Source organism: Notothenia rossii (assembly GCF_949606895.1).
Source record: "Notothenia rossii genome assembly, contig: scaffold_124, whole genome shotgun sequence".
NCBI classification, from domain to species: domain Eukaryota; kingdom Metazoa; phylum Chordata; class Actinopteri; order Perciformes; family Nototheniidae; genus Notothenia; species Notothenia rossii.
Window position 1 is genome coordinate 40,984 of NW_027640166.1, and position 12,743 is coordinate 53,726.

Sequence of the window (12,743 nt, forward strand, 5' to 3'; positions counted from 1 at the left end):
ACAGTTCACCATGATTCCTACAAACTCCATCTCTCTACCTACAGAGACGCCCTCAATGCCGCAAAATCTGCTTACCTCTCCACCATCTTCATCGACCCCTCCCGTAACCCCAGGACCCTCTTCTCCACCCTCAACAAGCTCCTCAAACCCCGTGCTGACACCCTCTCTTCCTCCACTTCCACATGCAGTTCATTCCTCCAGTTTTTCTCTGACAAAATCACTGCCATTAATCACTCCCTATCCGCTGCATCTGACACAAACATCTCCCCCAACATCCACCGCCACAATTCCTCCCTCCATCTCCCTTGACCTCCCGAGCCCTCCTCCCCACGTCATTCTCTCCCAGTTCACTCTGGTTACCCCCCCTGAAATACTCCAACTGATCAGCTCCTCCAAACCCACAACCTGCTCGCTTGACCCTCTACCCAACCCTCTTCTGAAGTCCTGCCTTCCCGTCCTTTGCCCCTACATTGTCAACCTTTTCAACTCCTCCCTGTCCCAAGGAACCGTTCCCTCTGCCTTCAAAACTGCTGCTGTCACTCCCATCCTCAAGAAACCCGGTCTGGATCCCTCCTCCCTCAGTAATTACTGCCCCATCTCCAACCTCCCCTTTCTCTCTAAAACAATAGAACGCATCATCTCCAAACAACTCCACCGCCATCTCCAAAAAAAGGACCTTTTTGAACCCCTTCAGTCTGGTTTTTGTCCTCACCACAGCACAGAAACGGCACTCATCAAAGTCCTCAATTCCCTCCTCACCTCTGCTGACACCGGTTCCCTCAACATCCTCATCCTCCTTGACCTGAGTGCAGCCTTCGATACCGTGAGCCACACCATCCTGCTTACCCGACTCCGGGATATCGGTATCGAAGGTACTGCACTCAGGTGGCTCCAGTCCTACCTCTCCGACAGATCCCACTTCATCTCCCTCAACAATCACTCCTCTACCACAGCTTCAGTCACCCAAGGTGTTCCCCAAGGTTCAGTACTCGGCCCCCTCCTCTTCATCATCTACATCCTCCCCCTTGGTCAGATTCTCCGCCATCACAACCTGGACTTTCACTGCTATGCTGACGACACACAGATCTACCTCAGCACCAAATCCCCCCACAACCCCCCTCTCACACACATCGAATCCTGTCTGACTGCAATAAAATCCTGGATGCAACACAACTTCCTCAAACTCAACAGCAATAAAACTGAACTCCTCCTCATCGGCTCCAAATCCACCCTCAGCAAAACCCCCAACCTGACACTCACCATCGATGGCACCCCTGTTTCCCCCTCCAACCAGGCACGCAACCTTGGCGTGATATTCGACCCCACCCTCTCCCTCGACCCCCACATCCGCCAAGTTGTAAAAACCTAATTTTTCCACCTCCGCAATATCGCCAAACTCCGTCCCTCTCTCACCCGCCCCGCAGCTGAGCGACTCATTCACGCCTTCATCTCCTCCCGCCTTGACTATTGCAACTCACTCCTCTTCGGCATCAGCACAACATCCCTCAACAGACTCCAGCGTGTCCAGAACGCAGCCGCCAGACTCCTCACCCACACCAAATCATGGCATCACATCACCCCGGTCCTCAAAGAACTCCACTGGCTTCCCGTCTCACACCGCATTCACTACAAACTCCTGGTCCTCACCTATAAAGCCCTCCACCATCTGGTCCCCCCCTACCTTACTGACCTCCTCATCCTCTACCAACCACCCCGGTCCCTCAGATCCACCTCAGCCGGTTTGCTTTCAATCCCCAAGGCCAAACTCCGGAGCTTCGGGGACAGAGCCTTCTCTGTGGCAGCCCCGAAGCTCTGGAACTCCCTCCCCCAAGACCTCCGTGAGTCTGATTCCCTCACCCTGTTCCAGTCCCGTCTCAAAACCCACCTCTTCAACTCTGCTTATCCTTAAACCCGCCCCTCCCCCCTCTGAACCAACATCCTCCTGACTGCTTTTCTGTTTTTGTTTTGTTTTTGTTTTTGTTCTTGTTTTGTTTGTCGACCTGACTCATAATGTAAAGCGTCTTTGGGTCTAGAAAAGCGCAATATAAATCCCATTTATTATTATTATTATTATATATAACATCCATACGTTTTTAAATGTTGTTTTGTTCACATTTGTATTTCTCTAGATGTAGTCTGCAGTCATAACAGTTGATTGTTTCTTAAAGAAACTATTATTCTTCCACTGTTAGTTGTTAAAGTAAATGTATGTTTTCTTTAGTAAATGGTCTGAATAAAGAAGGTCCTCTGAACTAATATTAGTTTTACATAAAGTTGACTTTGTGACATAGAAATGTTTATGTTCCCAATAGGGCTTCACGATTTGGGGAAAAAGTCATATTGAGATTATTGTGGACAAGATTGTGATTTGTGATTGAATGAACAAAGTGTAATATGTAAGACATCTGGATGCACAAACAAATGAACCTGAAAAGGATATTGCATTGTTTTGTTACTTTCATTGCTATTGTATACATTTCTTAAGTGTAATTTAACTCAACTTCCGGCTCCACAAGCTGATATCACGATATCGATTGCGATTCGATTAATCGTGCAGCCCTAGATCCCAATCATTTAGATGTGTTTTCACAGATAATAAACAGAATGCTGATATAAAGATGATCCTCAATAACAGAATGACGGTCACTGTTATTCAGGGAAAGATCATTGATTAGGACGCAGTAATGATGAGCTGCACATTTCAGACCTGAACATCTGACTGGATTATAAACTGATTTTTATCCTCATCATGTTTTCTTTATTCAGTCTGATGAGCTGCAGTTTGTCAGAGATCAGCTGTTCTGCTCTGGCATCAGCTCTGAAGTCCAACATCCATCTGAGAGATCTGGACCTGAGTTACAACGATCTGAAGGATTCAGGAGTGGAGCTGCTGAGAGATCTTCTGGAGAGTCCAGACTGCAGACTGGAGACCCTCAGGTCAGTAAGGGGTCTCTGCTGGTTCAGCAGTATTGTATTAAACACAGGGAGGTGTTTCTCTCTCTGGGGAATCTCAACAGATCAGTGATGTTACCCACTGACTGCAGGCTCTCTCATTCTTCCATCAACTATAGAAGGCCAGCTGGAAATGCAAACATTTATATATATTATTATTTATTTATAGCCACTGTCATTTTGTTTTGTATATATTGATTGTTGTATTGTTTTATTTAGGTTTTAATGTACAAATGTATTTTGATTCTGTGTATACGTATATATAAATATTTACACACATATTTTTATATACATTTGTTTTTATATTCTGGATTGTGGGAAACGGTATTTCGATCTCTCTGTCTGTGCACACAAACTGGAAGATTGACACTAAAGCTGACTTTGACTTGACATTTAGTAATCAGCTCTCTCACAGACAAATGGGGTTTGACTGAAGAGTGGAAAAGGTAGTCTGTTTTGATGGGATGTTTTTAGTTTCTAGACTAATGACTGGTTCCTTCCTGTAATGCAGCTGAGAGCAGTCAGTCGTAGTGTTTGCAGAGAAGATATGATGGGATGGAAAGCATGAGATCAGTCAGGACTCTGAAGCTGACTCAAAGAACAAACACTTATTTTACACTGGATCTAAAACTGTTGGGTTGTGTTCATCCCTACAGGATCAGAGAGAATGAGACGATCAGAGCCAAGATCCAGAAGACCTGTGAGTACTGAATATCCTCCATTCATCCAGATATGAAACTCTTTCATGGAGCATGACCTCAGAGGAAAACAACACTCTTGTTTTTCTCTCTTCATCATTCTGGATGTTTCTCTTCATGTTTTATCATCATCATTATTCTCTCTCTCTCTCCTTCTCCTCTCAGGTGACAGGAAGTGAAGACACACAGAAAGGTGAGAGGTGAAGTTTGTTTATTGAGGTTTCACCACGGAATAAATGTAGTTATTGGTTTTTCTAGGAAAAAAAGTCCTTAATTCAAAATGTTCCTCAAGTGAAAGTAGAAAAGTATTCTCATCAAAATATAGTGAAAGTAGAAACAGTAAAAGTAGTGATTGTGCAGATTGGTCCATTTCAGAATAATAGATATGATATGTTTTATAATGATTGATCATGAAAGTGTTCTCAAAGCTGGTAAAGGTGCAGCTAGTTTGAATGACTTTGTATACTGCAGGGTAGCTGGTGGATTTACTCCAGGTGGAACTAAAGTCTGATTTAACACTTGATTAGATTTCACATCATTCATCCACATCTGAGAAGTAACTAAAGGGATTAAATACATGTAGTGGAGTCAAAGCACACCATGTACCTCTGAACTGTTGTGGAGGAGAAGTACACAGTAGCATAACATGGCAATACTCAAGTAAAAAATGGTACTTAAGTACAGTGCTTGAGTAAATGTACTTAGTTCCTCTCCTGATCTGTAAAGCTCTCCCAACATATGCAGGTTAGCATCCGGCAGCTTCTATGTGCTGGGGACCCGTACTCTACATTTCTATCATCAAACTTTGGGGTCCTCCACATCTCTGGGTTCCCAGCAGGACTCTCTGAGCTGCAGACACATTCTTTCTGTGACTTTGATCCAGATATTTGGAGCATAATAACTGAAGCTGTTTCTCCATGTTCAGGAACTCTGAGTCCTGCGGCAGGAAGCGGTCCTTCTCTCCAAGAACTCCTGGAGCCAGGCCTGCAAGCTGCTCCAGAACCAGAGTCCAACCGGTCGACCTCGTGAAGTTAAACTAAACTACACAATTATTAAAGATCATGTTTAAAGTTAAAAAAGGATGTTTTCAGACTGCAGGGTTTCCCACACATAGACTCTACTTCAGCGGTTTTCAAAGTGTGAGGCGCGCCTCCCCTGGGGGGCGCCAGAGAGCTTCAGGGGAGGCGCAGCGTGAGACACAAAAGAACGAGAAAAAGACGAGTAAAGTGACACTTGCCCACTTGTGGCTGTCTGTGGAGACCGAGTTCCCCCACCTCGCCCAAAAAGGCTGTAAAAGAGCTCATTCCCTTCCCCTCCACCTACCTGTGTGAGTGCTCATTCCCTTCACCTCCACCTACCTGTGTGAGTGCAGGTTTCCGCATTGACTTTGATCAAAAGCAAGTACCGGTAAAGGCTGCAGCCAGAGTATGATCTGCGTTTATTCCTCTGTGCATCAAACACGCAGACTCATTGTTCCCACTAAAGTAGGGGTGAGTGTAATAAGGAGGCAAAGTTGACGTTCAGTGTGTTACCGGGAGCATATAAGGATTTATCCACCATGTTGAAAATGTTGAAAAAAATATGTCTTGAGAACACGGCGTGCGGAAATATACGGGTCGTGCTGCAGCTAGATGTGCCTGTCCTCTGTAAGAAGGTGTCGGCGACTGACATGCAAGGAAGAACGGCTGTCCACAGGCTGTTCCAACTTCAACAACTGTATTAACTTCCAGGGTAGTGAATTGAACATGCAATTGTAATTGGGTGTGTGGTATATTTTCATGCACGGACACGCATGTTCCACAACACACAAACTGAACAACACTCAATTTTCCGATCGCTACCAGCGTACTTGCGATCCTGTTATAATAACAAGTGCACGTTACTGATGCAATATGGTTGAGACCATTCTGGCTTATTCTAGAGGGGTGCAAGGAATAGTCCAAGTAGTGGGGGAGTTTTATACAATATGTTTAAAACATAAAAATAAAAAGGTTAAAAAGTTATTCTTTAATGTTTTAAGGAGGTGACGCTACTCAGCCAATCAAATCGGTGCAGTCAGCACGATAGATTCAAACACAGAGACACGACAAGAGGAGAGAAACAGTCGGAGTAATTTCAAATGGCGGAAGGTAGACAGCGAAAACAGAGCATTTAATTACATGTTCTCTTACTGGACCTCTTTGAAATGCAATTGAATACCCCTGCATTATAGCAACAACAACAATAATAATAATAATAATAATAATAACAGCAATAATAATTGAGAGGGGGGGCGCGGCTGTTCTTATGTTCTCTGAGGGGAGGCTCACCTACCCACACTTTGAAAACCCCTGCTCTACTTGTATACAGGTATATTAACGGCCGCCAAAGTATATTTCGTATATATATATATTTTTTGTATCCGTCCGCAAGCACGACGCCATCTGCGATCGATGAACTAGTGGACAATGATCCCTCGCTCTACGCCTCCTGTACCTGTTCGCTCTGTGTTGGGAAATACTGAATGTTCCTTCTGTATCAGAGTAGCTCATGATAACAGAGGCTCTACGTAGCTGTGTACTAGGGCTGTCCCGAATACCATTTTTCGGGCTCCGGATATTCGGTAGTAATCAGCAGCGAATATTCGAATATTCGGTGCGGAGAGATTATAACATTTTTTTTTTATAACATTTTTTTTCTCCAAAAGGTTTCATAACACGCTCCGATCCGAGACACCTGACAACACGCTGTTAAGCAGAAACGCAGAAAGAGCATACTATTACAATTTATATTTATTTATTGTCTCAGTACTCGCATACATTAAAACTAAATGTGTCCTCTGTGAGCGAGCGAGACAGAGAGAGAGAGCGAGAGAGCTAGAGAGAGCACACATTTATCTATTTAATATAGCCTAGGTGTATCATTCCAATGTGTGCTATAGGAGAGTAAAAGGACTAATAATAAAAAACATCACTCAAAACCCACCTGTTCAACACTGCATTCAACCACTGACCACCCCCCTCCCCCCTTATTTTCTGTTTTGTTTATCTCTTTTTGTATTTCTTTGTCTTTTTTTTGTTGTGTTTTCTTAATTCTCTGTCAAAGCGTCTTTGGGTTTCATGAAAAGCGTTATAAAAGTCCCATGTATTATTATTATTATTATTATCATTAAAAGTTTCAAAGGGGAGTGATTAGTAAAATATGCATAAATAAAAAGAAAGAATGCTAACTAGGTAACATAACATAAGAATAAACAAGTTTAAATAATTTGTTATTGGTGTTGATCATATTCTAAAGATGTTTGGATTATTGAAAAGTACACAGCTCCCTTTCAGTGTGTTGAGAGCTGTATCCATAAATAAATGTTTTGCTCAAAGTGCACCAGATTGAGGCATTTCACTTCATCATTAAAAAAAAAATCTTCCCTGGGGTGCATGCCCCCGGACCCCCCTATAGGAGGTGAGGTCCACCCCCAAATAAAGCAGGTTAAAATAATTAAATGCATACATTTTCTTTTAGTAAACATCGAAAACGGGTCCCACAGACCCAAACAGCACACAAAGGTTAAAGGTAGCATATAATAATGTTCAAATGTGATAAATATATACTCTGCAAAAAAACTAAAAAAGAGGAGTAAAAGTAGCTCACAACTTGTTTTATTTTTTGAAAGTAGCTCTCATCCTAAAAAAGGTTGGAGACCCCTGTTATAGAACGATACATTTGACAATTTTAAGCTTGGCCTACCATTTTATTGGAGCAATGAGGAACAGGTGGGGCTTGAAAAGGCCCACCTGTTCAAATTGGGGAATGACAGAAAAAAGTTTGAGAACCACTGGGTTAACCGTTTAAACCTCGGGCCTGTTTTTCAGGTCTCAGGCTCGAAAATGACATTCCCAGAACAAATGACCATATCTTTCCTTCTAAAAGGGTTAAATTAATAATATTTTTTCTCACACCTGTGAGTTGGATGTAGAAGTGTCAGAATCAATATAGATGTTTTTATTTTAAAGTAAATTCAGATTGAACACAGTAAAAAAATGTAAATTATTGTGTCCGTCCAAAAGAAAAAAATGACTTGTAGTGAAAACCACCCTTGAATGATGGGTTAGTAGACTAAAAGCTTTAGGAATCCAAACTACAACATATAATAAGTACCCTGTATCAAGATTGATGCAAAACAAGTGATATTTGATATTTTTTGAGAGATTTAGCAACAAAAAAAAACACTTCTGGGGTCATTTGGGTGGATTTGACCTACAGTATCTCTAGCCCCCCTTGGTCGATTTTGCTGATTGACATCTCTTTCTAACCGTCAGAGCCAATGGAATCGAGGGGAACTCCCACATACTCCTTATTTGGTAAGGTGTGTGTGTGAGACTGCCGCATAGCCAAGACCGGAAGCTTCAATAACTGTGGTGGCTACCATTAACAGCTAACTTTTACCCTCCGATTTTTACATACAAATTGAATTATGGATTATAAATAAAACAAATTATTACCCAGAAACATTATCAACCTATGGATTAACCGAATCAGCCGCGTTTGTTCTCGTTTTAATGCCATTGAACACGTCTTTTGATCAGATTGACAGCTACGGTGAGAGGATCTCCCGTAAAAGCTACGTAAAGGTACGTGTTGTGATGTGTGTGTTTGCTCCCCCTGTCGCGAGTTTGGATCACTTAGTGATGATACTATCTACCTAAATAATCTGTGGAACCTCAGCTTTAATCGGATATCTTGTATGTGCAGCTACGATAAGTAATAAGGGTATCTTTTATCTTGAGTTCTGTGCCAAAGTGCGTTAGCTTTTTTCGCTCAGGGGTCATTTAGATAGAAAAATAGTTTGTATCGTCAGTTAGCTGAGATTATTCCCGTTAATCTGGTATAACACATTAATAGGTTCTTAAATATTAAGATCCCCTGAGAAAAAAAAAAGGACCCGCCGAGGGGGTCCTTGGGGTTTAAAAGGTAAAGGAATACAGTTTTAATGCAACCCTCGAGTAAGGAGTTTGAGAGGTCATTGATATGTAGCTGTTTTATCCTTCAATAACCATATCAAGATTACAAGCAGCTCAAAATAAGGTGCATTGCAGTGCTCCTACAGAACAGAGTGACAGAAATGCTGGAGAATCTGAACAGGTTAACTGTCGGACAGAGGTCCACTTAGTCTTTGTTACATTTTCCCAGAAATATTACACTTACCACATATATTATAGATTTATAGCGCAGTATGCTCAACATAACTCATAATGCAGTAGAAGGAAGGTTTGTATTCAGGAAAATTCACATGTACAAATCAAAAGGTTACTAAAAAATGCACGGATTATTATTATTATTCCCACTCCGATCGGGACACTAGGTCCACCGTTTCCCCGCAGCGAGGCTCCCCCCGTTGACAGTTTACGTGGGCTGGGCTGGGTGCAGTGGCGGACTGGCCGGTACCCAAGTGGGCCGGTCAGATAAGTCACTAGCACATCCCCCACTCCCCCCGTTGACAATTTACTAGTGGTACCGAAGTGGGCCAGTCGAGAGTCCCGGGATGATTTTTAATCCCAGTCCACCACTGGCTACATGACCGAATGATCGCCCATATTGACGCACCTAATTCCTAAACTTCTAACAGATACAAAATAAACCGATCCTTCAGCCTCATATGAGCTCTCAGACACGTTCAAAATTAAACTGTGATGCTGTCTGAGCTTGCTGCTGTGTGCGCCATCGTGCGTTTACATGCAGATGCTGGGATCCTGAACGGTGCAGCTGGAGCGCTGTGCCCGCAATGACGTCACACATCATTTGGCGGGACTTGAGGAATCCCCGAGAAGATCTAGAAAATGGTCAACATTGAAGGGCAGATTAATGGTTATCAAAGTACAAATATCCAAAATCAGTTCAGTAACGGTTTTCAAGGGGACAATATTTACTCAAATTGATGGGTTTGGATGATGGGGGAAACTCGTGTCACAGGCTCTTTAAGTTACTTTAGGATGTGTTTAGTGTTGTGTTAAAGCAGATTTAATAATATCCTATGGTCGTTGATGTTGTTGTGTCTCCGATGGATGCTGATGTGTGGATGTTGTGTGTCTTTTGATAACTTTGTTGAGCTTATTTTTAGCTGCATGTATGTGCACTGCATCAGCTGATACGGCTGGTTGTGAAACAAAGGGATGAACTGCAGACGGGGAGGGAAGTTGAGAAGGAAGTGAAAATGGGAAGTCAGACGCCATTTTACAGCTCGACGGAGCAGGAGGCTAACAGGGTGAGTGTTATCACCAGGATCTGCTTTCTAACACATTCATTATTTACTCTGTTAAACTGGATGTCAGAAAATAACTTATTGGTTAAGAATCTGCGTCCTTGAGTCTAATGAGACTTCTGCAAGTGTTGTGAACTTTTATTATTTCCTGTTTTCTGATTCATCAGAGTTACATAACATGTGACGCAGTCAAAATGGAGAGCGGCTTGAAGTCTGACTGATTTCATGTATTATAACTGCGTGTGTGTGTGTGTGTGTGTGTGTGTGTGTGTGTGTGTGTGTGTGTGTGTGTGTGTGTGTGTGTGTGTGTGTGTGTGTGTGTGAAGATGAGTGATTTAAAAGATGAGGAAGAGGACACATCTTCAGTCTCCAGCTGTCTGTCTCTGAAGAGTGACCGGTCTATGGGTTAGACCCTCTAACCTTCAGTAATGACCCTGGACCCTCAGACACAAAGTAAGAGTCTGTTTCTACTGTAACCTGACCTGAAGAGGATTCTGTTTTTATCTCATCTGATAATCTAAACTGTTTAATGAAACCCAGTAGAGTACATTAACAAAGTTCAACTCTTGCTCCTTGTCATCATCAGCAATAGTACATATATATATATATATATATATATATATATATATATATATATACATACATATATATATATACATATACATATATATATATATATATATACATACATACATACATATATATATATATATATATATATATATATATATATATATATGTATGTATATATATATAGATATATATATATATCTATATATATAGTGATCTCCCAGTGAAATCATCCTCACACTCTACATGTTGGACTTTGTGTTAACTTAAGCTAATAAAATACAAATATGTAAAACGTCTCACACTCAAATGAATTTTAACAACAGAAACCCACAATCAAGACTCAAAAACTAAATAAGGTGAACATTCATCAAAATCTGCTCTTTAAATAAACTAATGATGTTTAAAACATGTGTTGTTTCCACAGACAGAGAGCAGAGTCTCCAGTCCCCAGCTGTCTGTCTCTGAAGAGTGACTGGTCTATGGGGAAACCTATATACTTCAGTGATGAACCTGGACCCTCAGACACAAAGTAAGAGTCTGTTTCTACTGTAACCTGATCTGAAGAGGATTCTGTTTTTAGTATATTAACAGAATTGAGATCTTGCTCCTTGTCATCATCAGCAATAGTCAAGTCTCCTCTGATTTGGTGCAGTTTCCCCACTTGAAAGGGACTTGAGGCATCTACTGACTTTGAACAGGGTTCCTCTCCAATGCAGGTTTCCCACGGGGTCTTCAAAAGTCTTAAAAAGTCTTAAATTTGATAAAATAAATGTAAAGCCTTAAAAAGGTCTTAAATATGACCCAAAAAATAAGAAAGGTCTTAAATATGATTTAGAAGGTCTTAAAAATGATCGGATTTGAAAGGTACTTCTGTGTTGCGATAGCGTCTAAATGTGTTTTGGGGAAAACGTCCGGGCTGCAAAGTAACCAGTACGGTAATAGCCTTTCAGTTCCCCCCAACAATTTCTGTTGAATTAAAGGTCCCATGTCATGGCCATTTCCACTGACCATAATTCCATTGTTGAGGTGGTCTACTAGAATAGATTTATATTTTGCAATTTTCCAAACTCACTTTGGTTTCTCAAACAGCATCTCTGTAAACTACGTGTATTCACTGAATTTCACTCTCTGCCTTTAACGGCTCGTTGTAGCTCAAGTAGCTCCAGCCCCCACCCTCCCTGTGAGCACAGTGTGCTCTGATTGGTCGGGACGTTGTGAATCGCGCTGAGCTCCGTGGAGGTGTTGTTTCCTTGTTTAGCGATACACAGCGAAACACAGCCAAACTCACCCTGAGCACACACAAAGTCACAACCGAAGTAAAAACAATAAGTGTGGCTTGATATTGAGTAAGAAAAAGGTTGATAAACGCTGTGAGAATGGGTCTGCAGTGAGAATGGGTCTGCAGAGAGAATGGGTCTGCAGAGAGAATGGGTCTGCAGAGAGAATTTCGCCGCGATCCCAACTGTCTATTATCAGCCTGCAGCCAGGGAGGAGAGATCAGCAGAGCTGCATGCACTGAGTGTGTGTGAGGAAGTCCGTGGATTGGTCAATTTGGACCAATCATCGTAACGGCTCCGCGGACGTAACGTAACTGCTCCACGGATTGGTCCATTTAGTTCCGGGTACGGCTGACATCATGCTTACCCAGAAGAATCAAATGGACAATGACGTATCTCCAACGAGGTGTTTTGGGGAGGTATTTTCTGTGTTAGAGTTTTACTCCCTACAGGGTGCACTTTGAGGGTTTTGACTCTGCAGACCGTTTACATGCAGAAAAACCTTCATAACACACAAGGAGACGGGTAATAACCAGAAAAGCATGACATGGGACCTTTAAATCAACATGGAACCAGCAATCACTGTTTCCCTCGGCCCTTTATTGGAGAACACCCAGCTAGTAACCTAGCAACCAAGCTTCAGCTAGTGGCAGTCAGAAACTCATGTATCTTCGAATCTACTTACAAATAAATATGGAGAAGTGTCAGTTCAACCGTATTTGGTTGGAAAACATCTCATTTAGTGCTTGGTTGAAACTAGTGGAGGGGAACGCGTTTGAAGCCCGCCGCACCATTTGCAAAATAAATTAGCGTCTGTTTTGCTAATGTAGCGTTAGCTAGTGGAGCGTTAGCTAGTGCAGCAGCTCCTGCAACAACACCGGGGGACCTCCGGGCGACGTTTGGGTCTATGTCAACCCTAAAAGCGGAGGTGCCGTAGACGCTCAATACCGTAGCTAAACACCAATCATACAACAGCAACGATGAAATAGTGTAGCCAAGGCAGCAGAG

The 12,743-nt window shown here is 42.2% G+C and overlaps 2 protein-coding genes across 4 annotated transcripts in view; both read left to right on the forward strand.

The window, feature by feature from the left end:
• The window catches only part of LOC307027009 (NACHT, LRR and PYD domains-containing protein 12-like), a 48,533-nt gene that overhangs the window by 13,770 nt on the left and 22,020 nt on the right, over positions 1 to 12,743 (forward strand). The window lies entirely within an intron of this gene.
• LOC307027012 (ribonuclease inhibitor-like) lies at positions 2,750 to 6,756 on the forward strand (the record flags this gene model as incomplete). The annotated part of the gene is made up of 4 exons (XM_079695191.1): positions 2,750 to 2,937; positions 3,609 to 3,652; positions 3,816 to 3,843; positions 4,576 to 6,756. 3 exons carry the CDS (start codon positions 2,750 to 2,752, stop codon positions 3,827 to 3,829), a joined length of 246 nt encoding a protein of 81 aa, XP_079551317.1. The 3' UTR covers positions 3,830 to 3,843; positions 4,576 to 6,756.